Genomic DNA, 24,632 nt, shown 5'->3' on the forward strand with positions numbered 1-24,632 from the left:
TCTGCAAGCAAACCTCTCCTTGCAAAGGGAATGCAGGGAAAAGCGAGCCAGAAGAGGTGAACAAAGAAAACGAAGGGAAGCAGACACTCTTATATACTACTCTCCCTCATCCCCTCTCACAACCCCCCATACTCGCATTCCCTCCCGTACTACCTCGCGATGAAGATGATTACTCGCTTGGTCATAGTGCATTTCTCCAGGGTCGCAGTCGGCACGTAGACAAACCAAATCCACCGGCTCGACTCATCGACGACACCCTTTCTCCTCATTTCACGCCTTAGTCTCAAACAAGTAAAAAGACGAAAAATCCCAAAGAGAAGAAGAAGAAGAAGAAAAAAAGGCCTATCAGCGCAACACGTCCATCAGCAAAATAACCCACTCCCCTCTCCACAGGGACGGAGGAAATATAACGCACTGCTGAAAAGGTGCAAACTGCAAAATGGCACATGCATCCCCAGACATTTCCCATCATCCTTCCTGTTTTCTCCGCATAAACGCTCCAGTCTGGGGAAAGGGATCGTCGGGACAAATTCCACCACTGAGACACACGACTCAGGGAGTGACGAGTGACGAGACTCGACGGAATAAGGTAGTAGACTCGTAGCACTGCAGTAGGGCTCTCTAGTCTTCTCTACTGGCTGATCAATTGGACGAGATGGCGCAATTGGCCTGAAGCGTTCTAGCTCTCTCTCGGTAGGTCGGGGTGACATTTCTGTCAAAGACCGAGATTAGGCTCGTTGTCGCTTGTCATTAACCTGTGCAGACGGGTGAGGAGTTGAGAGGGCTCCAGAAGAGCGTTGCAAGTCAATGCCATACTGAGTGAGAGCCATGAGGAACCATTTTGACAGACCACACAGATCCTAAAAGAGCCTCTATAAACCACCTCCTTATATATTCAAGCACATACGACCACAGGGTGTGGAGAACAGGGCTTCCCGTCCGCTCAGCCGTACTCAAGCCACACGCCGGCCGGTTAGTAGTTGGGTGGGTGACCACCAGCGAATCCCGGCTGTTGTATGTTTTTGTTTCTTTTTATGTTGGATTTCCCTGCGTTCATGTTGAGTAGGATGGAATTCAAACGGGTGGCCGGCTAAATTGAGAGGCTTGAGGCTTGAGGCGTGGAGTAAGTACGAAGGATTGATGACTGCGGGTGAAAAGATGTTTGGGGGGCTGAAATGATAGAAATGCCTGGCGTCCTAAAATCTGAGGCACCACAAGGCAACAACATGAAAGCAGGATATCTTCATATATATATATCCATTTATCTTTTATTACTGACAAAATCCCGGCTAAACTGGCTAATCAATCTATTGCAAGCAACTTAGTGTTTAGCCAAGTCGTTTCATCGTTTCTACACGAAAAAAAAAAAAAATCTAGTTTGATGCATAGATAGCCTCAACGGCCCGCCCAATGAATGAAAAGGTTTAGAATAACACAGGTAGTTGCACAAGAGTCAGTATCTATATCTATTCATCAACATACCCCCATGACATCCGAATCGTCATTTCATCAACCGGCCTCTACACCGTCTTGGCTTTCGACGCGTCGCCATTCTGCGGTCCTACTGCACTGGCAGGAAGGGTATACAGCTGACGCTCGACATACTTGAGCAGTTCATCAATCACCCTTGGGTATGGTCAGCAACATTCAATTTCCAATTGCGAGTCGACAAGGGACAACTTACACGACAGGGGCACTAATGGCCAAGACCGCCTTCCATTCCATCCAATCCAAAGGCAGGATGGAGAAGAGCGACTGCAGGAACGGAATGTACAGAATCGCAAAGTGAAGACTCATCGAGAGGATGATGGCATACACCAGCATCATATTCTTCCACAGAGGGAAGGTGAGGAGAGATTCGCTGGAGGACAGCGCATTCATGGCATTCAACATCTCGATGACCACGAGAATCGAGAGCGACACGGTGGATGCAGAGCGGGACAAATCATTCGTGAACATCTCACACCCGATCTCAGGGAACTGGGAGGAGCACTTGTGGAAGTGAGACTGCAAAGGTGGTGTTAGATCATGGAACCAAAGCATGATGGTTCGGAGATACGCTTACCAGCTGCCAGAAAGAGATTTGTGGTCCTTCTGGGTTGTACACGAACCACCACACATAGCCGAAAACGGTAGCAGCACCAACGTAGGTACCAATGACCATATATCGGAAGAGTAGCCAGCCGCCGACGAGAGGTTCGTCGCGCTTGCGGGGAGCACGTCTCATCACATCATGGTCCGGAGGGTTGAACGACAAAGCAGTAGCAGGCAAGCCATCGGTAACCAAGTTGACCCAGAGAAGCTGAACGGGGATCAATGCTTCGGGCATACCAAGAGCGGCGGTCAGGAAGATGGAAACAACCTCGCCAATGTTCGACGAGATCAGGTACCGAATGAACTGCTGGGTGTTGCTGTAGATGGATCTGCCCTCCTCAACGGCCACCGTGATGGTGGCAAAGTTGTCGTCAGTGAGAACCATATCAGCGGCCAGCTTCGCAACGTCCGTTCCCGTACCCATGGCTACACCAATGTCGGCCTTCTTCAGAGCAGGAGCATCGTTAACACCGTCGCCCGTCATCGCAACCACATGGCCCTGGGATTGAAGGAGATCGACGAGCTTGGACTTGTGGCTGGGCTCCGTGCGCGAAAAGAGGGACGCTCTCTTCACGGCCTCAATCTGCTCACTCTGCGAGAGGCTGTCAAACTCACGACCCGTATAGCTCTTGCCCGTGAGGTCCTCGTTCTCCCCAAAGACACCAATTTGACGGCAAATAGACTCGGCAGTGTTGCGGTTATCACCCGTGATGACAATCACGCGAATACCGGCAGCGCGGCATTTCTGGATAGAATCAGCAACCTCGGCTCGGGGAGGATCCAGCATTCCGACAAGGCCGATCAGGGTCATGTTTCTCTCCAGCTGGGCGTAATCCTCGGGGGTTTGGGCATTGTGCAGAAGCGGGTTACCCGCGATGTCGTCAACGCTAGCCAGTGCCATAATACGCAAGCCACGGTTTCCATATTCGACCACTTCGCGGGAGAGAAGATCACTGTGCTCTTTGGTGAGAGAAACGCGAGATCCACCCGGTCCCAACAGGACATAAGAGCAACGTTCGAGAATCGATTCAGGAGCACCCTTGACGAGAAGCTTCTGGACGTTGTCCTTGGTAACGAGCACGGACATACTCTTGCGATCGCGCGAAAATTCGTAGGTAGCCAGTAACGGGAGACGGGATTCATAGTAGGCACTCGAGGCGTGGAGTCGCTGGGAGGCTGGGAGGCGCAACAGCTTGTTGTTTGTCGCGGCGTCATCAGTACCGATCTTTTCAACCAAGACTCTCAGCGCGCCTTCGGTAGGTTCACCGATGCAAGAAAACACGCCACTTTTGGCGTCATGAGCGAGTGTAGCACTGTTGCAGAGAGCCATCACTTCGGCCATGTGGCGAACCGTCGATGAGGTGGCAGCGAGGTTTTGCAACACCTTTCCATTACTGGAGAGTTTACCCTCGGGAGCAAAAGTTGTGCCTTCGACATCAATTTCCTCCAGATCGTCGCCGGTTGCGTTGAGGTAAACCATCTTCTCGACGCTCATTTGGTTGGTAGTCAAGGTTCCAGTCTTGTCGGAGCAGATCACACTGCAGCTACCCAAAGTTTCCACCGAGGGCAGAGACCGAACGACGGCATTCTTGCTCGCCATCTTACGAGTACCCAGAGCCAGACAGGTGGTGATCACGACGGCCAATCCTTCCGGAATGGCAGCCACACCCAGAGAGACCGCGATCTTCAGATAGTAGATGGCACCCTTGGCCCAGCCTCCGTGGGACGGCTCATTGAAGTGTTCAACGTTGATGACCCACACGAGGATGCAGATAACAGTAATCACCTTGGCCAGCATATCACCGAAGTCATTGAGCTTCTGCTTCAACGGAGTCGGCTCCGAGATCTGAGACGTGATACTTTCGTGGATACCGCCAATAGCAGTCGATGCACCAGTCAAGACCACGATAGCCGTAGCATGACCGTTCACGACCGAGGTGCCAGAGAAGAGAATGTTGGTTTGATCTTGCTTGACAGCGTGTTCGTCCTGGATGGTGCGAGCGTCTTTGGAAACGCTCTCGCTCTCACCTGTCAGGAGGGCCTGGTCAACCCGGAAACTGTTGCTATGGATTGCCAGCACGCGGCAGTCCGCGGGGATGCGATCTCCAACCGCGACATGAATGATATCTCCGGGGACCAGGTCTTCCGCCTTAATGCGCTTGGTGACACCATTGCGAACCACCGTCGCCTCATTTGCAGAGTATTCTTGAAGAGCAGCAATCGCCTTCTCCGCGCTGCTTTCTTGCGTAACACCAACCACGGCATTGAGGATGAGGATCGTCAGAATCTGTGTTGGCGCAAACCCGATTAGCCGATTTCCTGAGCTCGCGGTTTCACAGCACATACCACAACAGGGTCAACGAAAGCAGTCCAATCGTCGCCACCTTCGAAAAGAGCCAGTACGAAGGACACGGCAGCGGAACCAAGGAGAATCAGGACAAGCTGATCCTTGAACTGTTCGAGCACAAGTTCCCAGAGAGGAGTCGGGGGATCTTCTGCGAGAGCTATCCAATTACAAGAGAGGGTGGTCAGCTTGGATCACCTTGTGCCCCGGTGAATCAATGATAAGTAATACATACCATTTGGACCAGATCTCTGCCTGGAGTCCGTCACCTGGTCTTGCGACAGGCCATCATGCTCCGAGACTTTGAAATACTCCAGCACCTCTGCTGGAGACCGAATGAAGGATCGCTCCATTGTCAATCACACCTCCGACAAATTGAGCAAAATGTCGGGTAAGAGTGAGAGGAAGAGGAAGAGAGGAAGAGAACAAGGAAAAGAGAGAAGAAGAAGAAGAAGAAGACGAAGGAGAACCAAAGAGAAGAACTAGGAGAGAACGTGGGTTATCCAGTCAGCAGCAACATGAATGCCAAGTGGCCGGATGGACTGGTAGACTAAGTTAGGTAAACTTGGAGATAGCAAAGTTGGAGCCAGGATAACAGTGCCAGTAAACTACTAGTAGTCGGTGGATGGTTTCAGAAGGTCAGGAAGGATCTAGAAAGAAGAATAATAATACTCCTTCAGAGACCAAGATCAATAAATAAATAAATACGCCCAAGACCAGAAATTTCGTCAACATACCAGAGTAGGGAAAGACCGCCGAATGAAAGCGAAGTACTTTGCTTCAACATATATATCTCTAGTCAATCCAGAAGAATTGAATCATATCTGGATCCTCGTTGATGCAGTGATCTACTAGTATGGATTTCTGGCTGCTCCAACGTGTTCTCTTTTGCTGGGCGGTGATGGGATCAATAATCATCCCCGGTAGTCCAAGCAGGAAGACCAGCCGAAAGAGCCACAGGGCTGAACTGTATCATAACCTCATGGAGTCATGGTATGTATCAAGTTATCTACCTTCCTCGTCGAATATCTCTAGTTTCCAGGTTCGAGATTATCTCTACCTGTCTGTCGATGATGAGAAGAGCATTGCATCTCAGATCAGATAAAGGTGTCACTTCTACTTCATCGCGTGGACGGAACATCAATGTAGACAGGAAGCCCTCATATGTAATTGATCTTCATAAGGACAAATTCTCACCGACTAATAATAATAATGGAGTATGAACATAACTACAAATCTCCTCGAGATGATGCTCCACCGAGAAATATTGATGCCTTGAGGGACCCGTGCGAAGGGTCCCATTTCCACATCTCCTCTTTACCGCCGTCTGTCTGTCTATCTATCTAATTATTGGCATATATTTAGGGTCAATTCAACGTCATTCGGATGACGATTGGACATGGATTGATTCCAGGAGCCTCTTAAATCCTCCGTGCTTCCCATGATAAAATAGCAAGGGTCATGCTCCAGCTTCATACTTCTTTAGCCGTCTTCGAGGGCAATTCCAAGGGCAATCTTGAGGCGAATACAAGTATATACACACAGTATTCTCCTTCGCTAATGTCCATTCCAGCGGCAACCAAATATGTATCTGCATTTGCATGATGGCGGTGTCTTCTAGTCTTCTGACTACCTATCCTACCTATCCTTCTTCCTTTCCTGCATTTTTGTGACTTGACTCCATCATGGTGCCTCTTGCTGCAGAGCCTGGAACATAAGAGATGCCTCAGGTATGATTGGGATGCCTGATTGGGAACCTGAACACATGATTATCAAACTGTTCTGTGTCCTTGCAAATTGGTATATTCCGCATACAGTTCGTTTTATGTCCCTGTAGAAGCCCAATTTTTTTTTTTTTTCTGTTCTTCTCTCTCTCTCCTTTTCCTTCCAAATCATTCGCTTGCAGCCATAATTGCTTATTCCTATTCTATTCACACAAAGAGGACGAGGCTGTGTCATTCGGGAGTTTGATAAGCAAACTCGTTGAAGTGCTACAGAGTGTAGGACAGTAGAGAGTCGCCATGTCTTCGAGTCAAGGGGGATCTCTAAAATATTGATAAGATCGGGGGGGTATAAAAGGGTTTCCTGGTTGAGAGATAACCAGGCATGTTCTGTTAAGACAACCATTATTGATTATTACCGGTATACCTATTATTATTCTCCATCTACCATACCAACTGGCCTGAGGCTCAAACCCAAACAAACCAGGCAAACAAGGTCCCTCGCTAAAGCTGGCTGGCCCGTGACTGTCACCTCACCGATCCCCCTCCCCCCCAATCACGCTCCCTTTCATGCTGGACACTTGTTGCTGGGAAGAAGCCCGTATCGTGATTACTACTACTACTCCGTACTTGACTTCTCTCTCCTCCTCTTCCTCCCTCCTCTCAAACCAGATCCAATCCATCTTCTTACCTTTGTCTTTCTCCAAATCTCTCCCCATCAACTCTTCTCTTTTTCCATTTCTCATTTTACTCTAACCTTTTAACCTCCTCCCTTTCCTTCATACCCCTTATCTTCCACCATGACTTCTGAGGTACGTTGTTCCAGCCTAACCCCTCTCTCTGTTGTTGTCCACCCTGTCACCGCTGTCATGATATCGAGGGTTCTGGGCGTTCATAACCACCCCTCCCCCTCTCGCACGTACCTTGATTTTGATTTTGATTTTGTTTTGTTCCCTGTTGCTCTCGTGACCCTGCATCTCCGAGTTTTTTTTTTTTTTATTTTTTTTTATACTAACTATTGATCCCTTATGTGTAGCGTGAGAAGTAAGAATCACCAGCATGTCAAATCCCACCAGATGACAGCAGCACTGACGTCCTTCCCCTCCCTTTTACAGCAAGACTTTCCTCGCAAGGCTCTGCGAGCAGGCCGAGCGCTACGATGGTAAGCCAGCCTCGACGGTTTGGTTCGCTGAGACCCTGGACGCTAATTTTCACTCTCTTCAGAGATGGTTACCTACATGAAGGTTGGTTGTGTTGTCATGCCTGGTAAACGAGCGATTGGACTGATCCCACTGACCCTTCGAACAGGAAGTCGCCAACGTACGTAATGCGCTCCATAAACATCGTGACAATCCTACGAGACGTAATTCGAATTTTCAATGACTAACTCTTCTGGATAGATCGGAGGCGAACTTACCGTTGATGAGCGTAACCTTCTTTCCGTCGCCTACAAGAACGTGGTTGGTACTCGCCGTGCCTCCTGGCGTATCATCTCCTCCATCGAGCAGAAGGAGGAGTCCAAGGGCTCTGAGCAGCACGTTTCCATCATCCGCGATTACCGCCAGAAGATTGAAACCGAGCTGGAGAAGGTCTGCCAGGATGTCCTCGACGTTCTGGACGAGTCTCTCATCCCCAAGGCTGAGACCGGCGAGTCCAAGGTCTTCTACTACAAGATGTAAGCGATTCCTCCATTCAACCCTCACCTGCACATTTGCGTGGACTGATCACTCTTGGGTTGACAGGAAGGGTGACTACCACCGTTATCTGGCCGAGTTCGCTTCTGGCAACAAGCGCAAGGTTGCTGCTACCGCCGCTCACGAGGCTTACAAGGTATGATAAATCTATGGGACTATGCGCGCGGCGCATGACACCTCTTGCACCCGCGTTTTGATTACCTGCTAACTCGATGAACCTTTCTATAGAACGCCACCGATGTTGCTCAGACCGACCTCACCCCTACCCACCCCATCCGCCTTGGTCTCGCTCTGAACTTCTCCGTCTTCTACTACGAGATTCTGAACTCGCCCGACCGTGCTTGCCACCTTGCCAAGCAGGCTTTCGATGATGCCATTGCTGAGCTTGACTCTCTCTCGGAGGAGAGCTACCGCGACAGCACCCTGATCATGCAGCTGCTGCGTGACAACCTGACCCTGTGGACCTCTTCCGACGGCAACGAGCCCGAGGGTGCCCCTGCTGCCAAGGAGGATAAGCCCGAGGAGGAGGCCGCCGCCGCTCCCGAGGAGAAGGGTGAGGAGGCCAAGCCTGCTCCTGCTGAGTCCTAAGGGAGGAACGCGCGGTGGTTTCCTTTGTTGTATCAAAAGCCGTGTTGTCTCCTCGGCGTGTCTATTTGGACGTTCGGATTCTGCCTGGAAGTGATTCTGCGAGTCTTTTTTTAGCTGCGTGACTGGTTTGGACCGGCACATCTTTTCCACCTGTTCGGGATCGCATGGGCCGGGCCGGCGGAGTTTGATGATATCTGGAGAGGGAGGAAAAGGGGCTGAGTGGAATTTATCTCTCTTTTATTTTGTCTCTATTCCCACCCCAGCAAGATACAATTGTCGTTTCCATTTCACCCCTTGTTTTACAGCTCTCCCGCGCTTCCTTTTTTCCCCCTCCCCCTGTCCGCAGAGTTTATTCCCCCAATAAGTACCTGCAATTGAAAGTAGTATCGCTCCATTATACGAGCTTCAGCATGAAGACTTCGGGACTAGAATAATAGAAGTGGAAGGAAGCGTGATCGTCCGTTTACATTTGATTAGATCTCCGCATTTTCTCCACTCGAGGCTGAGACTTCATGTTTGTCCACCTACCCCTTTTTGAGTTCTCTTCAAATATCAACTCTCCCGCCCCTTTTCAGATTCACGCTTGCCCTGAACGTGGGGCACGTGATGCCATTCAAGTGATCTATCGAAATTGCTTGTTGACCGGCGAAGTCCGAGCTTTTGGTTTCCAGCAAACAGGAGGCCGTAGATAGGAGACTGTGGCTGGGAAGGATCTGTATAGACTTGATGGTAGTTATGCATAATGTAGCACTCATTAGAGGACTTCGCACATGGGAGCCATGGTGAAATTGAACTCGTGGGACAATAATATCCCAAGATACGACTCCGTATATAGAAATGTATAGATCGAGAGGTCTGTATAAGAAGGAAATGAGGTCCTGTTAGCGAAAGAGATGACTGTCTGGATTAATAGAACAGTACAGAGTATGCACAGAAAAGGAAAGGATGATGTCTAAAGAGCACAAGGGGAAAAAACTAAGAAAGATAAGAAAGCGAGCAAGGAAAGTCTGTTGCTTATGGATGAATGCTAACTCCTACAAAGATATTTTCATTGGTCCCAAATCACATAAAGTCATCATCCTCCAGTCCATCATCGTCATAAGAGGTAGCATCGATCTTGTTGTCTCTGTTCGCGACGAGCGAGACCTTGGTCTTGGCCGCCTTGCTCTTCTTGCTGCCCTTGTCGGCGGCGCGCTCCTCGCGCATCTTCTCGTTGCTGACGGTGGTCAGCGCACTGGCGATCTTCTTGACATCACCGCTGTTCAGCTCCTTGACGAGCTGCTTGGTGAACTCCTGCGCCCACAGCGCATAGTGCGGCTTCTTGGAGTGCGCCGTCAGCAGCGGGATGAGGGTGGTGGTCAGGCGCGCGAACTGGTCCTTGGTCGTGGGCTTGAACAGCGGCATGGCGGACAGGTCGACGGCCTGCGTGGGGTCGGCCGAGTCGCTGATGACGATGGCCTTGGGGGCGCCGCGGTTGCGGCTGCGGTTCAGGTCGATGTCGCCGAACAGGTCCTCGGCGTGCTTGAGGTCCGAGTCCTTCTCCGTGCGGCGCAGCCGCGCCCGCTTCTCCGCCTCGTCCTCGTCCTCGTCCTCATCCTCCTCGCTGTCCGCCTCCGCGTTCTTCCGCCGCTCCGCCTTGTGCTCCTCTATCCGCTGCGCCTTGCTCTTCTTCTTCGCGGCCGCTTCGGCCTCCGCTTTGGCCTTGGCCTCTGCCGCCTTGGCCGCCTTCTCGCGCTCTACTTCCGAGTCTTCGGCCGCGTCCCACGAGTCGAGCACCTGTGTTTCATCCGGTGGCGGTTTAGCCTTCGTCCTTCTTTGCCATCTAAAAGCAGGGGCTCCCCTCTCGAGTATATGTCGAGAGGCAGAGTGCAGAATGCAGAATGCAAGAAACCCACCTCTTCATCCTCCTCGTCGTCGAACTTGCGGCGGTTCACCACAGGGGGAGGGGAAACGCTCTCCTCCTCATCGTCTAGATCATGAAACAACCAAGGTCAGCATCATTTTGTCTCCACTGCTATCCAACAACACAAAGCATGAAGCAAATAAAATAGAATAAGATAAAATAAGATATATATAAAAAAAAAAATTAAAAAATTAAAAAAAAATATTCTCAATATGCAGTATGCCTTGTACTCAGATATATCATCCTCACTTACCCCACTTCGAAGGTGTCATGGCGGATAAAAATCCTCAGAAAATCAAACGAGACGGCACAGGGTAAAAGAGTTCGCGAGTGTTCCTCCGTGGATACTCGATCGTCGATTCGGCAGGGTCTACCGTGTTCGAGCAAGGCTGATTGTCGAGGGGATAGACGACGGGGGAGTGTCTTGATTTTTTTTTTTTTCTCTGCTGAGGGTGCACAAACAAGATCTCCATCGCAATGGACTTCACAAAGGGAATCGCATAGTGGGGCATGTGAAATGGTCACGTGAATTCCTACCATTGATGCCCGATAGTCAGTCCGTGGTCGAGGAATCCGAGTGTAACACATGGAAGGAATCTCTTCCTGCTGAGCGTTCGTTGGCTGAGTTGCTGGTTTCCTACTGCGTGAGATCGACCCTAGGTATTGTGTTCTACAAGGATCAATGTCCTACGGAAGATGTAAGGTTGGGATGCATTTTTCATTAAGACACTATATAGTGTAACTGATCATATCATCATCATAACTCTTTATGGGAGATAGCATCTGTGCGACGAGGCATGGAGCTTCATATACCGTCTAACAGTGCTGTCCATTTTTTCGAAGTCCCTAGAAGGGATCCGAGTCCAATCGTCATTCTTGTTGCGGATCGGATTGGATTGAGGAACCTTGCCATGTGCTGTTTCAAGGGTTCAGAGCTGCATTTACAGGTTAACAGCGGTGCGGAACTTGTCGCCGGCGTAGACGGCGTTGTCACCGAGCTCCTCCTCGATGCGGAGGATCTGGTTGAGCTTGGCCAGACGCTCGGAACGGGCAGGGGCACCGGTCTTGATCTGGCCGGCACGCAGACCGACGGCGATGTCGGCAATGGTGACATCCTCGGTCTCACCGGAGCGGTGGGAGACCATGACACCCCAGCCGTCGGCGTAGGAGTCCTTGGCAGCCTGGATGGACTCGGTAAGGGTACCGATCTGGTTGACCTTGAGCAGAAGAGCGTTGCAGGACTTGAGCTCGATGGCCTTCTTGATACGCTCGGGGTTGGTGACAGTCAGGTCATCACCGACGATCTGGAAGTCGGAGGTCTTGTAGAAGTAGCTCCAGGCCTCCCAGTCATCCTCAGCGAAGGGGTCCTCAATGCTGACAATGGGGTACTTGGCAGCCAGGGACTTGTACAGGTCGGCCAGCTGCTCGTAGGTGAGCCACTTGGAGGAGTCGCTCTCGGGGTTCTTGAAGTCCAAGTCGTACTTCTTGGCATCGGTCTTGTAGAACTCGCTGGAGGCAACGTCCATGGCGATCTTGATCTGGCCAGTGTAGCCGGCCTGCTCAATGGCGTCGGTGATCAGGTCGAGAGCCTCCTCGGCGGTCTGAATATCAGGAGCGACACCACCCTCATCACCAACGTTACCGGCGGACTGGCCGTACTTCTTCTTGGCGAGAGTCTTGAGCTTCTGGTAGACCTCAGAACCCTGGCGGAGAGCCTCGGAGAAAGAGGGAGCGGAGCTAGGAACTCAATGTTAATTGTCTAATCCATTTGGAAACAGTTCCAGTTCGGGTTGAGACTTACTCAGGGACAATCATGAACTCCTGGAAGGCCAGACGGCCACCAGCGTGGGAGCCACCGTTCAGGACGTTCTGAAAGGGAACGGGAAGGACATAGGGCTTCTTGGTACCGGCGAGGTCGGAGATGTGAGCGTAGAGAGGGACACCCTTCTCGGCAGCACCAGCCTTGGCAACAGCCAAGCTGACACCGAGGATGGCGTTAGCACCGAGGTTGGACTTGTTGGCAGTTCCATCAAGCTTGTTCAGGAACTCGTCAACCTTGGACTGGTCCTTGACGTCGATGTTCTCCTTGATGAGAGCAGGGCCAATGGTCTCGTTGACGTTCTTGACGGCCTGGAGGACACCTGTTGAGGACATCTGACATTAGTCTCACGATCTTTTGGGAGGAAAAGGCTGTTGGGATCAGTGGGCTGATGCTTACCCTTGCCACCCCAGTGGCTCTTGTCACCGTCACGGAGCTCGTGAGCCTCGTGCTGGCCTATCTGATAGTTAGCATTGGGAGATCAGGTCACGAAGGAAACACTCTGGATTGAACGAACCGGTGGAAGCTCCCGAAGGAACAATGGCACGGTGAAGACCAGTCTCAGTGACAACGTCCACCTCAACGGTGGGGTTACCACGAGAGTCGTAGACGGAACGAGCGTGGATCTTGGAGATAGGCATTCTGATGGATCTGTTGGATGGATCAGTGGGATGGAAATCAAAAAAGAGAAAACAGGAGGACTAGGCAACTGATATATAGGAGAGAGGGAAAGGGCAGTTGCTAGGGAGAGTACTGGGTATGACTAGCAGCGGGGGGTGGGTGTAGATGTCGTTCACCGATGACCCAAAATGAATGAGTGGATGGGAGATTCGGTGACAAGACGCGCAAGTGAAGCTGATCCAATCAATTGGACATTGGACTCACATTTGTTTAGCTAGTAGTTAAGGGGAAGAGATGGTGTGACTTTTAGAATGGATTAGGATTGAGATAAACAGCCCAACTCTTGTAGATATATGTAGATAGACAGTTGATGATGAGGAAGAGACGATGGAGGGGGAGAGGGGGGGGGGTATGGTGGGGTAATACACTTACTTGGTTGATGATGATCTCAGAGGGTGAAAAACGAACAAAAAAAAAAAAAACACAAAAGCTGTGAAATTTTACAAAGTACTTACTTTGGATGAAAAAACAACAGAAGAATTAACAGTGCACAAGGCTAGAGATCAGTCAATCCTAGAATCATCCAATCTGTCCAGACGGAATCCCCGTCTACTTGTACTTTTGTAGTCATGTCAACAACTGCTTTCCCCGGGTAAAGCTCCTGGTCGAAAGCTCCGATTCTTCCCAACATTAAGGTGGGGCAATTCAATCGTCCTGCTTCTCTCGCTGGCTGAGGCCTGGTTGATGCTGTTCTCCAGCGAGATCTTCCGCTTTCCCTCGGGGACAAGGCGGATGAGGATACTGGAGGGATCTATCTAGGTACTCTCTATGTTTCTTTTGCTGTGTTCATTCAATTGTCCATAGCATAGTGTTGTAGCTATGTGTCTAGCTTGGGGGTGCCTCTATAGTAGCAAGACTTGGTCATACCATCTATTGACATGGATAGTGCTAAGGATTGTCTTACATAGATTGGTAAGTTGATCTTACGATCTACACAGTACACCTCCTTAGAGAGACCTGTTGATAACACCACTGCTAAACAGCCATTCCACCTCGGCATGGCAATGTACTAGTCTAACTCAGTAGATAATAATAGTGCACAACTGCACATCTGTCATGACGCACTGGAGATTTGTTTTGTCTGGAAACTTCCATTTGTTTGGATTGCGTAATGGCCTAAAAAGATACCGTACCAGCGGTATGGCATCCACACAAGTATTGATGCCCGAGAATTCAGGCTAATGGTGCCTTCGTGCCTTCGTGCCTTGGTGCCTTGCAGCTGATTACTTATCATGTGACTTGGCAAGTGTCGTAGTTGGGGTCAGGTGACCTGTAAGTGGTTGCTTGGTGAGCTCTCGACAGCTTGACCAAGCTACAGCAGTGAGATCAGATACGATATACCCCATAACCATCTCCTTCTTTCGCCTTGCTCTTCTGCTAGCCTTCCGAGCCAATATCCCATCTGCTTCTTTACTCATATTTCTTTGTTTCAATCCACAAACCGACAGATCCAGCGAGGATATAGTCGCCCTACCACGATGAACGGCGCAGGTGACCCCGAGAGAGACCAAGCGCTCGAAGACTACAAATCGAGCCTCCTGGAGCTTCGAGAATGGGAAGCCAAGCTCAGAAACCTTCGCTTAGGCATTAAGGATTTACAGAGAGAGTTTGATATCTCTGAGGAGAACATCAAGGCTCTGCAGAGCGTCGGTCAGATCATCGGCGAGGTGTTGAAACAGTTGGATGAGGAGAGATGTATGTGTATCTTCATTTGAAAGCGTCAGATTCTGGTGCAGGGGCCCCTCTGCGGCATACTACATCAATCTGAAGTTATTGATTGCTAACATACTACCGTGAATAGTCATCGTTAAAGCGTCGTCGGGCCCCCGATATGTCGTCGGTTGCCGCTCCAAGGTCGACAAATCCAAGCTGAAACAGGGTACTCGCGTTGCCCTCGACATGACAACACTGACGATTATGCGGATGCTTCCGCGCGAGGTCGACCCCCTCGTGTACAACATGTCTCTGGAGGATCCCGGTCAAGTCAACTTTGCCGGCATCGGTGGTTTGAATGACCAGATCCGAGAGTTACGAGAAGTGATTGAGTTGCCGTTGAAGAACCCGGAGCTGTTCCAGAGAGTTGGTATTAAGCCACCCAAGGGTGTATTACTGTACGGACCTCCTGGTACCGGGAAGACGCTGCTGGCACGAGCAGTGGCAAGTTCAATGGAAACCAATTTCCTCAAGGGTAGGCTCAAATAATGTCCTTTCCATGAGCCTCGCTAACCTTTTATTTCTCTCTAGTTGTGTCGTCCGCTATCGTTGACAAGTATATTGGTGAATCTGCACGGTTAATAAGAGAGATGTTCGGCTACGCAAAGGAGCATGAGCCTTGTATCATCTTCATGGACGAAATCGACGCTATCGGTGGTCGTCGTTTCTCTGAAGGTACGTCGGCCGACAGAGAAATCCAGAGAACACTGATGGAACTCCTGAACCAACTGGATGGGTTCGACTACCTCGGAAAGACCAAGATCATCATGGCCACCAACCGGCCGGACACCCTCGATCCTGCCCTGTTGCGTGCGGGCCGTCTGGACCGGAAGATTGAGATTCCTCTCCCCAATGAGGTTGGTCGTCTGGAAATTATCAAGATCCACTCCAGCACTGTCCAGCTGGAGGGCGATATCGACTTTGAGAGTGTCGTGAAGATGAGCGACGGTCTCAACGGAGCTGATCTCCGCAATGTCGTTACGGAAGCGTACGTCATCCCTCTATCTTCTTGTGGATTTTGACAGAGTACTGACTTTCACAGTGGTCTTTTCGCCATCAAGGACTACCGGGATGCGATCAACCAGGACGACTTCAACAAAGCCGTCCGCAAGGTCGCAGAAGCCAAGAAGCTGGAGGGCAAGCTTGAATACCAGAAACTGTAGTGTAATCAGCCATCTACTTATTGCATAACTTGATCTTTGATGAAAGACCACCTGGACTAGACCGATTCTCCACAACATTCAGAAGCTCATAGCCTGATCATTCTCCTGACTTTCAACGTCCTCGTAGCCAACTTTTCAGTCTGAGTCGTTCAATGCTTGAAATGTGGAGGAGATATCTGATTATTCTCTGTCGATTTGGAGAAGCCGCTTTCCCCACAATTGATTGAGGTTGAAGTAGTAGACCCTTAAATCAAATGATATAAAGAATACCATAGACAGCCACTCTTCTCAAATAATCGAACCCTGTTTTCTACCATCTCTTCGCCTGCAATGCCCAGAATCCGAGGGAGCAGCAAGAGTCCACGCCAAGACGCTTGCTTTCTTCCCCAGGGCAACTCAGCCAGTCACACGTACAGATCGGCCCAAGACACAGCAAGAAGTGGCCACACCTACCAGTTCCACATCCGCCTCTTATCCAGACGCTTTTAAGCAGATTAGTGCAAAGGTACGCTGGACGACCTCTAGTTGCATCCTGGTCTGTTTTGTGAAGCGGATTGCGGTTGAGCTCCACGGATCCAAGCCCATACTTGGACCGGAATGTTTATTTGGTCTGCATTTACTTGGTAAACTTGGAGCTCCGGAGCTTTGGCCGTGTTTGATTTCAGTTCGCATCGCTAACGCATTCCCTTGGATTTCATAGATTGATCTTGAACATTCATATCCGGCGTTTTTTCTACAAGTTCCTGTTTATCATCCCCGGCACATGCTCGCCTGGATCCCTTCGTCATAGGAAGATCTCTCGGACAGCTGGCACCAGCCCCTGGGAGATCAAAAGCATCCTCCTCCCTCTCCATCGCAGCGGCCATGTCTAGATCTCCGTCGCAGCGCCTTCACAACGAGAACCAGTGGCGACCGAACCGCAATCCCAATTCCAATTCCAATCCCAGCGCCAGCCCTCTGGGCGGATATGGATTGTCACAGTCCGCGGGGGCATCGAATAAACTCGGCAACTTCTTCGACCGCGACCGCGCGCTGCCGATGTACAAGGACAAGCCGTACTTTGCGCCGCGGCGCACGGCGGTGAGAAGCCGGCAGAAGAGGATCACGTATGCCGGGCTGTGTGTGTTTGTGCTGGTGTGTCTGTGGTATTACCGGTCCGGGTCCGGGTCCGGTGAACAGCGCACGCGCGCGGCGGATGTGCCTGAGACGCATAAGGGCGAGGAGCTCTGGAAGTGGGTGCAGAGCTTGGGGGAGCCGGCGGCGGAACCTGAAGGCGGGCAGGGTCAGAATGTCGACTGGAGTGCGCGGAGGGAGAAAGTCCGGGATGCGTTTATTGTCAGTTGGGATGGGTATGAGAAACATGGGTGGGGTATGTTGTTGGCATTCTTTTTTTTTTTTTTTTTTTTGTTCGGTTGCTGGGAGGGATGGATGTGCTAACGGCAGCCTGTGCGTTTAGGATACGATGAATACCGACCCGTCACCAAAGAGGCGAAACAGATGGTTTCTGGTGGTATGGGGTGGATTATCGTGGATGCGCTTGACACGTTGATGATCATGAATCTTACGTCGCAGGTGCGGCATGCTCGCAACTGGATTCACAACTCGCTACGATACGACCAGGACCACGATGTCAACACGTTCGAAACAACGATCCGGATGTTGGGCGGGCTATTGTCGGCACATTATCTGTCTACTGCTCACCCGGAGCTCGCCCCGGTTGCCAATGATGATGCGGGCGAGGATCTGTACATTGAAAAGGCAACCGACCTGGCCGAACGACTGATGGGCGCGTTCGAATCCAAAACGGGGGTGCCGTATGCGAGCATCAACCTGAATGCGTCGGCGGGTATCCCGGCGCATTCGGACGACGGGGCCTCATCCACAGCAGAGGCGACTACCCTGCAGCTCGAGTTCAAGTATCTGGCCAAGCTGACGGGCGAGGCGGAATACTGGCGGGTGGTGGAGAAGGTGATGCAAGTGGTGGATGATCAGAAGATGGAGGATGGTTTGCTCCCGATCTTCATCTACCCGGAGACTGGTCATTTCAGGGGTGACAATATCCGTCTGGGAAGCCGGGGCGATTCATACTATGGTAGGCGCCTTTGATACAGGAGGGTGAACGAGAAACTTTACTGACGATGTATTAGAGTATTTGATCAAGCAATATCTGCAGACGGCGAAACAAGAGCCCATCTACAAAGATATGTGGGACGAATCCCTGATGGGCATCCGCAAGCATCTAATTGCGTACACCAAGCATGCGCGACTAATGATTCTTGGGGAAAAGCCCGAGGGACTCGAGGGGTACCTGTCGCCCAAGATGGACCACCTGGTTTGCTTCATGCCCGGGACCATTGCCCTGGGCGCCACTGGCGGTTTACCGCTGAGCGAAGCCAGGAAATCCCCGGAGTGGAGTGTCCGGCAGGACGAAGAGATCCTGCTCGCGCGGGAGCTGATGAAGACATGCTGGGCGACGTATCTGGCGACGGCGACGGGCCTGGCGCCCGAAATCACCTACTTCAAGATGGACGATCCGCCACTGATGTTCCAGGACGTGTACCCTGACGCCACGACGACGACGACCACCACCACCGGCAGCAACCGCAAATCCCACGGCGCGGGCGACGATCTGCCGCTCAAATCTGCACCCTTGTACCCGCTGAGCGACAAGACGCTCAGATGGCGCGAGGACATTGAGATCCACACGCAGGACCGACACAACCTGCAGCGCCCGGAGACGGTGGAGTCTCTGTTCTACATGTACCGCGTGACGGGCGACGAGATGTACCGGGAGTGGGGGTGGGAGATGTTCAAGTCGTTTGTGCAGTACACGGCGGTCGTCGAGCACGACGAGGCGGCTGCCACGGGCGACGATGGCCTCGACGCACCGCAGACGACGCCGGTAGACACCAACGGCGCCGCCGCGGCCACCCCGCGCCCGTCGCGGATCACGGGGTTCACGTCGCTGAGCGACGCGAACACGATACCGCCGGTGACGCGGGATAACATGGAGAGTTTCTGGATGGCGGAGACGCTCAAGTACTTCTACCTGCTGTTCTCGGAGCGCGAGTTCATCGCGCTGGAGGACCATGTGTTCAACACGGAGGCGCATCCGTTCCCGCGATTCCGGCCGACGGGGGATCTGAAGACGGGGTGGACGCGACAGCCGCGATGAGTGTAAACAGGCAGGCCGGCAGGCAAAACGAAATGTGTACATACACTGTTAAGTTTTAGACATGAAAATGATTAAAAGCTGGAGCTGCCTGACTCTAGCCAGCGTCACATACCTATATACCATGAGTGAATCAAATCAAATCAAATCAAATCTATACATACATATATATATATATATATATAACGGAATAAGTTCTTGTTAAGCACGAGTCCGCTCCAACGCAGCCTGCACCAGCTTCTTATACCCGCCGACCGCCTCCTCGAGCGCCCCGACCGTCAGGCCCTCATTCTCGCCATGCGCGACAAAGATACTCCCGGGGCCATACAGATAGCGCTTGACGGGGCCATCGGGGCGCGGATGGAGGTGCAGATTCGGCACGTCGGTCCCGTAGTTGACGGTCGTGATCTCGAAGCCGGGGACATCGACATCCAGGTCCTGCGGCGGGTACGCCTCGAGGTGGCGCGAGAAGTCGACGACGACGGCGGGGTCGCGGTGGGTGGCGTCGGCCACGGCCGCGGCGATGATGGCGCGGGCGTCGTCGACGGAGCCGGCGGCCAGGCGCACGGCGACGTCGGCGCGGGCGGCGGCCGGCACGACGTTGGTGGCGACGCCGCCCTCGAGCACGCCGATGTTGAGGGTGGTGCGGCCGTACTTGTGGCTGGCGGGCAGGCCGCCGTGGTGGACGGGGATGTGGCCGAGGGCGTCGACGCGGCGCAGCGCGGGCAGGATGGCGGAGACGGCGGAGCGGCCCAGCCACGGGTAGCCTGAGTGGGCGGGGCGGCCGGACGCGAGCACCTCGAAGCCGAGCATGCCCTTGTGGCCGGCGACGAGGGCGAAGTCGGTGGGCTCGCCGAAGATGACGGTGTGGAAGCGGGAGGGGGCCGGGTTGAGGCGCGGGTCGTGCGAGAAGGCCTTCATGCCGTCGCCGCCGACCTCCTCGCCGACGACGAAGAGGAGGCCGAGCGGGGCGGACGGGTCGGCGTGCAGGATGTCGAGCGCGGCGAAGATCTGGGCAGCGACGGAGGCTTTGGCGTCGACGGCGCCGCGGCCGGCGATGCGGATCAACTGTCTGTCGGTGGGGCGGCTGTCGTTGCGGTGCAGCGAGTACGGGATGAAGGGCGGGACGGTGTCGAGGTGGCTGGTGAGGAGGATCTCGGGGCGGGAGTGCGCGTGGGCGCGCGGGGAGGCGAAGATGTTGACGCGGTCGCCGGCGACGGGCTGCTTGACGACGGTGAAGTTGTGCGCCTCGAGAAAGTCCGCGACGAAGGCGGCGGCGCGGGCCTCGTGGCCGCTGATGCTCTCGATGGAGACGAGGTCGCGGTGGAAGGACAGCAGCGGCGAGGCATTGATGACGTCCTCGAGGTCATTGTGTCCTGATCCCGCCGCGGGGGGGAATGGATCTTCCTCTATCCCTATCCCTATCCCTATCCCTACTTCGGAGGTGGAAGCGGATGGGATGCCTCCCAAAGGAATCTGGCCCTGCGGAGATGCGGGGTGCGGAGCAGCAACCGAGCGCAGGGCAGTGCTGAGCGAGAGTAGTAGAGTAAGCGACCTCATGGCTGGAGGCGAGGGGGGAGGTTGGTAAACTTGGTTACAGAATGCAAGTACAAGTCACAAGTCACAAGTCAACAGGACAACCAGGGTGTGAGGCGTCGAGTCTGATCAGCCTGGGGGAGTGTGATGAACAGACTGAGAGATAGCAACTGGCGTTGAAGTCATCTTCCTCAGTGATTGGAGAGGATCAGGTCACGTGAGTAGTCTTCCCGTGTCCGAAGTACGAAGGGCCACACATTATTCCGAGCAGAGTAGTATTATCATACAGACGGCAGTAGTAGGGATATAGACAGATGAACGTATATTTTTAGCAGCATATGGCCATCTTCCTTGCGTACGTTAGTAGTGCCGCAGTCCCTCTCCTGCAGAAGAACGACAGACACTCAAGAATCAAGACCTCAAGATAGCCGGTTGTCCGATGCTCCGTGGCCAGTCTGTTCAATGACCGGAAAGTAAAAAACTACTGCCAAGAGAGGCAAAGTCCATGGAAACAGCAATCGGATTTACGTCAAAGGGACATCTTCTTTTTTGCCATGAGGGCGTTACCAATCATTCTGCACCACTGGATGGTGGTATTTGGGATCCATGTGGATTGTTAATATCGGTACCAGTTGTACTCGGTTCTTTTGGGAGAATACTACGTACTCTGGTCTCTGAGTTTCAGACTGGACTCCATGCGAAGAATCCGATGGAGTACGTAGTATATGGAGTATATGGATACCTGGAGAGGAGATACTCTCCACTCTCCATAGCGAGCGACATGATTGTGCAGTATACAGTAGACAGTATACAGTCTACACATATAATTCCTCCATTATTCATGCAGGTGAGCATGATGACACGACGTACTTGGCCGCCGTCGCACAACCGGTGGGAGCTCCAGGTTGTGTGTGTGTATCTCAGACCTCAGTAGGGCAAGTCCAGTGTCAATCCCAACAAGGATGACGAAGAGAGCTCGCAGGAAGAATCATCTTGTATAACCGGGTATTCGAGTCGGAGAGAGTCTAGAGCCTAGACGACGTTGCTCTTTTGCCCGTTGAGGCTTGGTTGGTGCACAGTGGAGCTTCTTTATCCTTAGACTCCGAGTAACTACGGAGTCACTAAGTGGTCTTTTGAAATTTTTCTCCGATCTCGCTTGAATAGTAGTAGTAGTAGTATTCCTGAGTCTGTCATAGCATAGGGTTCTAGTCCGTAGGTTGAAGGTTCTAGAGACCTGCATCTCTAGTATAGCATTAGAGATCATATGATTTGACTACTGAGTATTGACTACCGAGATGAGTGCATAACGATCATCCTCTGCCTTAGAGAGAGAGAGAGAGACAGAGTTCAAGTACCGAGTACCATTCGCTGAGTATTCTAGAAAGAAAGACTACCCGGAGTTCAGGACCAGACCAGTAATACTTACGGAGTAGTACTTCCAGACCAAGTACCGGTACTTTGTGGAAGCAAACCCGTTCCATGGAATGCGCTCTACGGAACGTACGGATTGCCTTTACTTTCAGGCCAACAAGACGCGGTGATTTGCTGACACAAAAGAACGACAACAACCGATGGCGTTTTTTTTTTTTTTTTCTTTCTGACAGAAGGAAATGGTAAAGAGAATTTTGACAGATGAGGCGACCCAGTAGATAGATAGATGAATAGATAGATAGATGAATAGATAGATAGATAGATAGAACAGTGAGATAGATGATAGATACTACTGAGAAAACTCTTTGTTACTCGGACCTGACCAGTCACTCCCCTCTAGAAGTCTAGCTAGATACTACTACTCCGAGTAGATAGATACTAGATCAAAAAAGTATCACAGACATTTTCATTCCATCGGTATCTTTCCACTCTTCATCTATCTCCTCTTTCCATCCATCTCTCTCTCTCTCTCTCTCTCTCTCTCCCAACTCCAACAGCATTCACCGCGTTGTCCCGATCATCAACCTTGCTCCTATTTGCTTCTACTGAGCTGTCACCCACTCGCGCGTCGTCCACGTCTGCATTCGATCTGTCGGCCCTACCGCCTGTTCGTCGCCTTCAGGCCCCCGAAATATCCCCTGTCTGCAGTCAATCAGAGTCCTTACAAAGTCTTTTACAAATCAATCTCGCCAGATCGCGATTTCGTTTTCCCTTCGTACCTTCGTCCCTCGACGGCCTGACTCACCCGGCTCAGCTCAAATCACAGCTTCTTTCCCCTGCTGGTAGACCGCCACGCCACGTACGGACTGGACTGACTTGCCTTTTGCTCCCAACCATCATTATCGTCATCGATTGACTCTCTTAAATACAAACGACGCTCAAACACCCCTACCTCCCTCCCCAGATCATGTCAACTTATTCTCCTGCAATCCACTCCGTCTAAAATCGCGCGTCTGCACGTGAATCCATCCCCCCCCCCCACGAGCAAAACCACCCCCTCTCCGTCCAAAACAATCCTCTCCACACCAAACATCCACCCACTGACTGGTCCATCGTGTTTCCTGCAACACACGGCGTCATGCTGAAACTCTCGCAATTACTAGACGCCAAACGGCGAGAGAGTTCAGATACAAATTCCGACTTCTCGCCCCAGTCGCGCCAGCCTCCACAATCGCCTCTGTCAGCCGATTCTTCCACCCCCGTCTCGCCTGTCGTCTCCCTCTTCTCCTCCAAGAGCCATACGCGTGTCTCCAGCTCTGTCTCCTCGCTCGTCTCCTCGTCAGAAGTCAAGAATTCGCTCGACAGTTCGTCGCGCAATCAGTTGACCGGAGTGCAAGAGGAGCCCTGTCAGGCAAAGGATCTCGAGGAGGAATATTTCCGTAGGTTACATGATCCCCCCCCCCCCCCTTGGCCAGACATTTTGGACGCGTACTGACTGCGGGTAGAACATTTCGATCAAGACATGTCCGACGTCCACGATGCCTACTTTGCAACCGTCGACTACTCAGATGCCTACGACCTGACCGATGCTGGCACCGACATCCCCCATTCTCCCAAGAAAAGACGTGCAGAGAGTATTTCGGGGAAAGGGCTCTCGCGGATCAGTTCGCGCATATCCACCATCTCCAGCCGCTGGAGGTCCTCCAACAACCGTCTCGCGGATGGTCCCGATGCCATGGATACCTTTGGAACGAGCCTGCGATCCCGCACCAACTCCACCTCGTCCTTCCGCGGCAGTTCGACCATCAGTCGAGTCGATTCCATCGCCATCCCTCCCTCACCCGCCCGAACCATCTTCGAGGAGCGCCTGAGTGAGTCGGGGGCCCAGCCGATCGATATCGCCAAAGCGAACAGCCAGTATGCACCGGAGGAGGAAGCCGAACATCCCCAGGCCACCACGCCCCTGCTGCCTCCCTTTATGGGGGATGAACCATTGAGCATGACGGCTTCGCGAGTTCAATCCCCTCTGCAGTCACCGTCCGTGGCGGATGTCTCCGAGGAGTCCCTAGAAAACAGTATGACCATCTCCGACCTCCGTCTGGCAGGGATCCCGTCGCCGCCACTGTCCTCCAAGCCATCCGTGGCCTCGTTCCACCACCGCCCGCGTGCCAGCACTATGCGAACCGTGTCCGGCGAAGGACCACCGCCGTTCATGCTGACCGACCCCAAGGACGAGTGGGCCAACAAGCTCGGCCATGCCAATTTCACGGTCCAACCCGAACCGTACGTGCCCGAAGTCTACGATCTGGCTGCCTTCCGCCAATTCCGCGAGCAGTGGGATCTGGCCCAGTGCCACTTCGCCAAGCACCTGGTGCGGACGGGGGAGCACTACGGGGTGACGTCGACCATCTTCCAGCTGACCGAGGCCAAGTGGGAGTCGATCAACAGCGAGTGGAAGCGCACGTATGAGGCCATGCTCTCGCAGCTGAAGGAGATGGACGGTTCCCTCATGGGCATCATCAAGTCCCACGGAGATCCCTGCGAACAGGTCAAGATCCCTCGTCTCCATGTGGACAAGTTCCCCGAACTGGGCGATGGCGAGATTGTTGGGCCCATGAAGATTGCGCCGGCAGTGAACATCCCGACCCCTTGCCGCACCCGATCCTTGAAGCGAAGCTTTTTCAAGTTCTTTCAGGATCTCGTATCTCGATCCTGAAGCGCCTTCACCTTTGCTTTTCTTTTCTTTTCTTTTCTTTTTTTTTGCCCCCTTCCACGGATTAATGACGATTATAGAGCCAATTTCCAAGAGGTTCTGATGTACAACATCATGTAA

The 24,632-nt window shown here is 52.3% G+C and overlaps 8 protein-coding genes across 8 annotated transcripts, besides 14 other annotated features; 4 read left to right on the plus strand and 4 right to left on the minus strand.

Annotated features, from left to right (window-relative positions):
- Positions 1-1,520: 1,520 nt before the first annotated feature.
- On the minus strand, positions 1,521-4,791 carry ACLA_088520 (calcium-transporting ATPase; the record flags this gene model as incomplete). The annotated part of the gene is made up of 5 exons (XM_001272588.1): positions 1,521-1,626; positions 1,685-2,007; positions 2,066-4,381; positions 4,441-4,598; positions 4,674-4,791. 5 exons carry the CDS (start codon positions 4,789-4,791, stop codon positions 1,521-1,523), a joined length of 3,021 nt encoding a protein of 1,006 aa, XP_001272589.1.
- A 2,168-nt stretch (positions 4,792-6,959) lies between these two features.
- On the plus strand, positions 6,960-8,441 carry ACLA_088530 (14-3-3 adaptor artA-like protein; the record flags this gene model as incomplete). Its single annotated transcript, XM_001272589.1, has 7 exons — positions 6,960-6,971; positions 7,196-7,203; positions 7,275-7,321; positions 7,384-7,415; positions 7,560-7,834; positions 7,902-7,989; positions 8,082-8,441. 7 exons carry the CDS (start codon positions 6,960-6,962, stop codon positions 8,439-8,441), a joined length of 822 nt encoding a protein of 273 aa, XP_001272590.1.
- Positions 7,144-7,167: a microsatellite.
- Positions 8,442-9,503: 1,062 nt separating the features above from the next.
- On the minus strand, positions 9,504-10,616 carry ACLA_088540 (eukaryotic translation initiation factor 3 subunit J; the record flags this gene model as incomplete). The annotated part of the gene is made up of 3 exons (XM_001272590.1): positions 9,504-10,217; positions 10,337-10,410; positions 10,598-10,616. 3 exons carry the CDS (start codon positions 10,614-10,616, stop codon positions 9,504-9,506), a joined length of 807 nt encoding a protein of 268 aa, XP_001272591.1.
- Positions 10,617-11,285: 669 nt separating this feature from the next.
- aspf22 (enolase acuN) lies at positions 11,286-12,804 on the minus strand (the record flags this gene model as incomplete). Its single annotated transcript, XM_001272591.1, has 4 exons — positions 11,286-12,081; positions 12,146-12,485; positions 12,563-12,619; positions 12,681-12,804. 4 exons carry the CDS (start codon positions 12,802-12,804, stop codon positions 11,286-11,288), a joined length of 1,317 nt encoding a protein of 438 aa, XP_001272592.1.
- A 1,224-nt stretch (positions 12,805-14,028) lies between these two features.
- Positions 14,029-14,058: a microsatellite.
- Positions 14,059-14,322: 264 nt separating this feature from the next.
- On the plus strand, positions 14,323-15,720 carry rpt4 (proteasome regulatory particle base subunit RPT4; the record flags this gene model as incomplete). Its single annotated transcript, XM_001272592.1, has 4 exons — positions 14,323-14,539; positions 14,646-15,032; positions 15,089-15,545; positions 15,600-15,720. 4 exons carry the CDS (start codon positions 14,323-14,325, stop codon positions 15,718-15,720), a joined length of 1,182 nt encoding a protein of 393 aa, XP_001272593.1.
- An 864-nt stretch (positions 15,721-16,584) lies between these two features.
- Positions 16,585-18,895, plus strand: ACLA_088570 (glycoside hydrolase family 47 protein; the record flags this gene model as incomplete). Its single annotated transcript, XM_001272593.1, has 3 exons — positions 16,585-17,089; positions 17,177-17,812; positions 17,868-18,895. The coding sequence occupies 3 exons, from the start codon at positions 16,585-16,587 to the stop codon at positions 18,893-18,895; spliced, it is 2,169 nt and encodes a 722-aa protein (XP_001272594.1).
- Positions 17,104-17,126: a microsatellite.
- Positions 18,896-19,023: 128 nt separating the features above from the next.
- Positions 19,024-19,047: a microsatellite.
- Positions 19,048-19,077: a microsatellite.
- A 16-nt stretch (positions 19,078-19,093) lies between these two features.
- Positions 19,094-20,452, minus strand: ACLA_088580 (putative peptidase; the record flags this gene model as incomplete). Its single annotated transcript, XM_001272594.1, has 1 exon — positions 19,094-20,452. One exon carries the CDS (start codon positions 20,450-20,452, stop codon positions 19,094-19,096), a length of 1,359 nt encoding a protein of 452 aa, XP_001272595.1.
- Positions 19,366-19,508: a microsatellite.
- Positions 20,302-20,327: a microsatellite.
- Positions 20,453-22,074: 1,622 nt separating the features above from the next.
- Positions 22,075-22,118: a microsatellite.
- Positions 22,075-22,147: a microsatellite.
- Positions 22,075-22,148: a microsatellite.
- A 167-nt stretch (positions 22,149-22,315) lies between these two features.
- Positions 22,316-22,342: a microsatellite.
- Positions 22,316-22,343: a microsatellite.
- Positions 22,344-22,937: 594 nt separating this feature from the next.
- On the plus strand, positions 22,938-24,515 carry ACLA_088590 (uncharacterized protein; the record flags this gene model as incomplete). Its single annotated transcript, XM_001272595.1, has 2 exons — positions 22,938-23,238; positions 23,305-24,515. 2 exons carry the CDS (start codon positions 22,938-22,940, stop codon positions 24,513-24,515), a joined length of 1,512 nt encoding a protein of 503 aa, XP_001272596.1.
- An 11-nt stretch (positions 24,516-24,526) lies between these two features.
- Positions 24,527-24,559: a microsatellite.
- Positions 24,527-24,561: a microsatellite.
- The last annotated feature ends 71 nt before the right edge of the window (positions 24,562-24,632 follow it).

Source organism: Aspergillus clavatus, genomic scaffold (genome assembly GCF_000002715.2).
Source record: "Aspergillus clavatus NRRL 1 1099423829798 genomic scaffold, whole genome shotgun sequence".
Taxonomy (NCBI): domain Eukaryota; kingdom Fungi; phylum Ascomycota; class Eurotiomycetes; order Eurotiales; family Aspergillaceae; genus Aspergillus; species Aspergillus clavatus.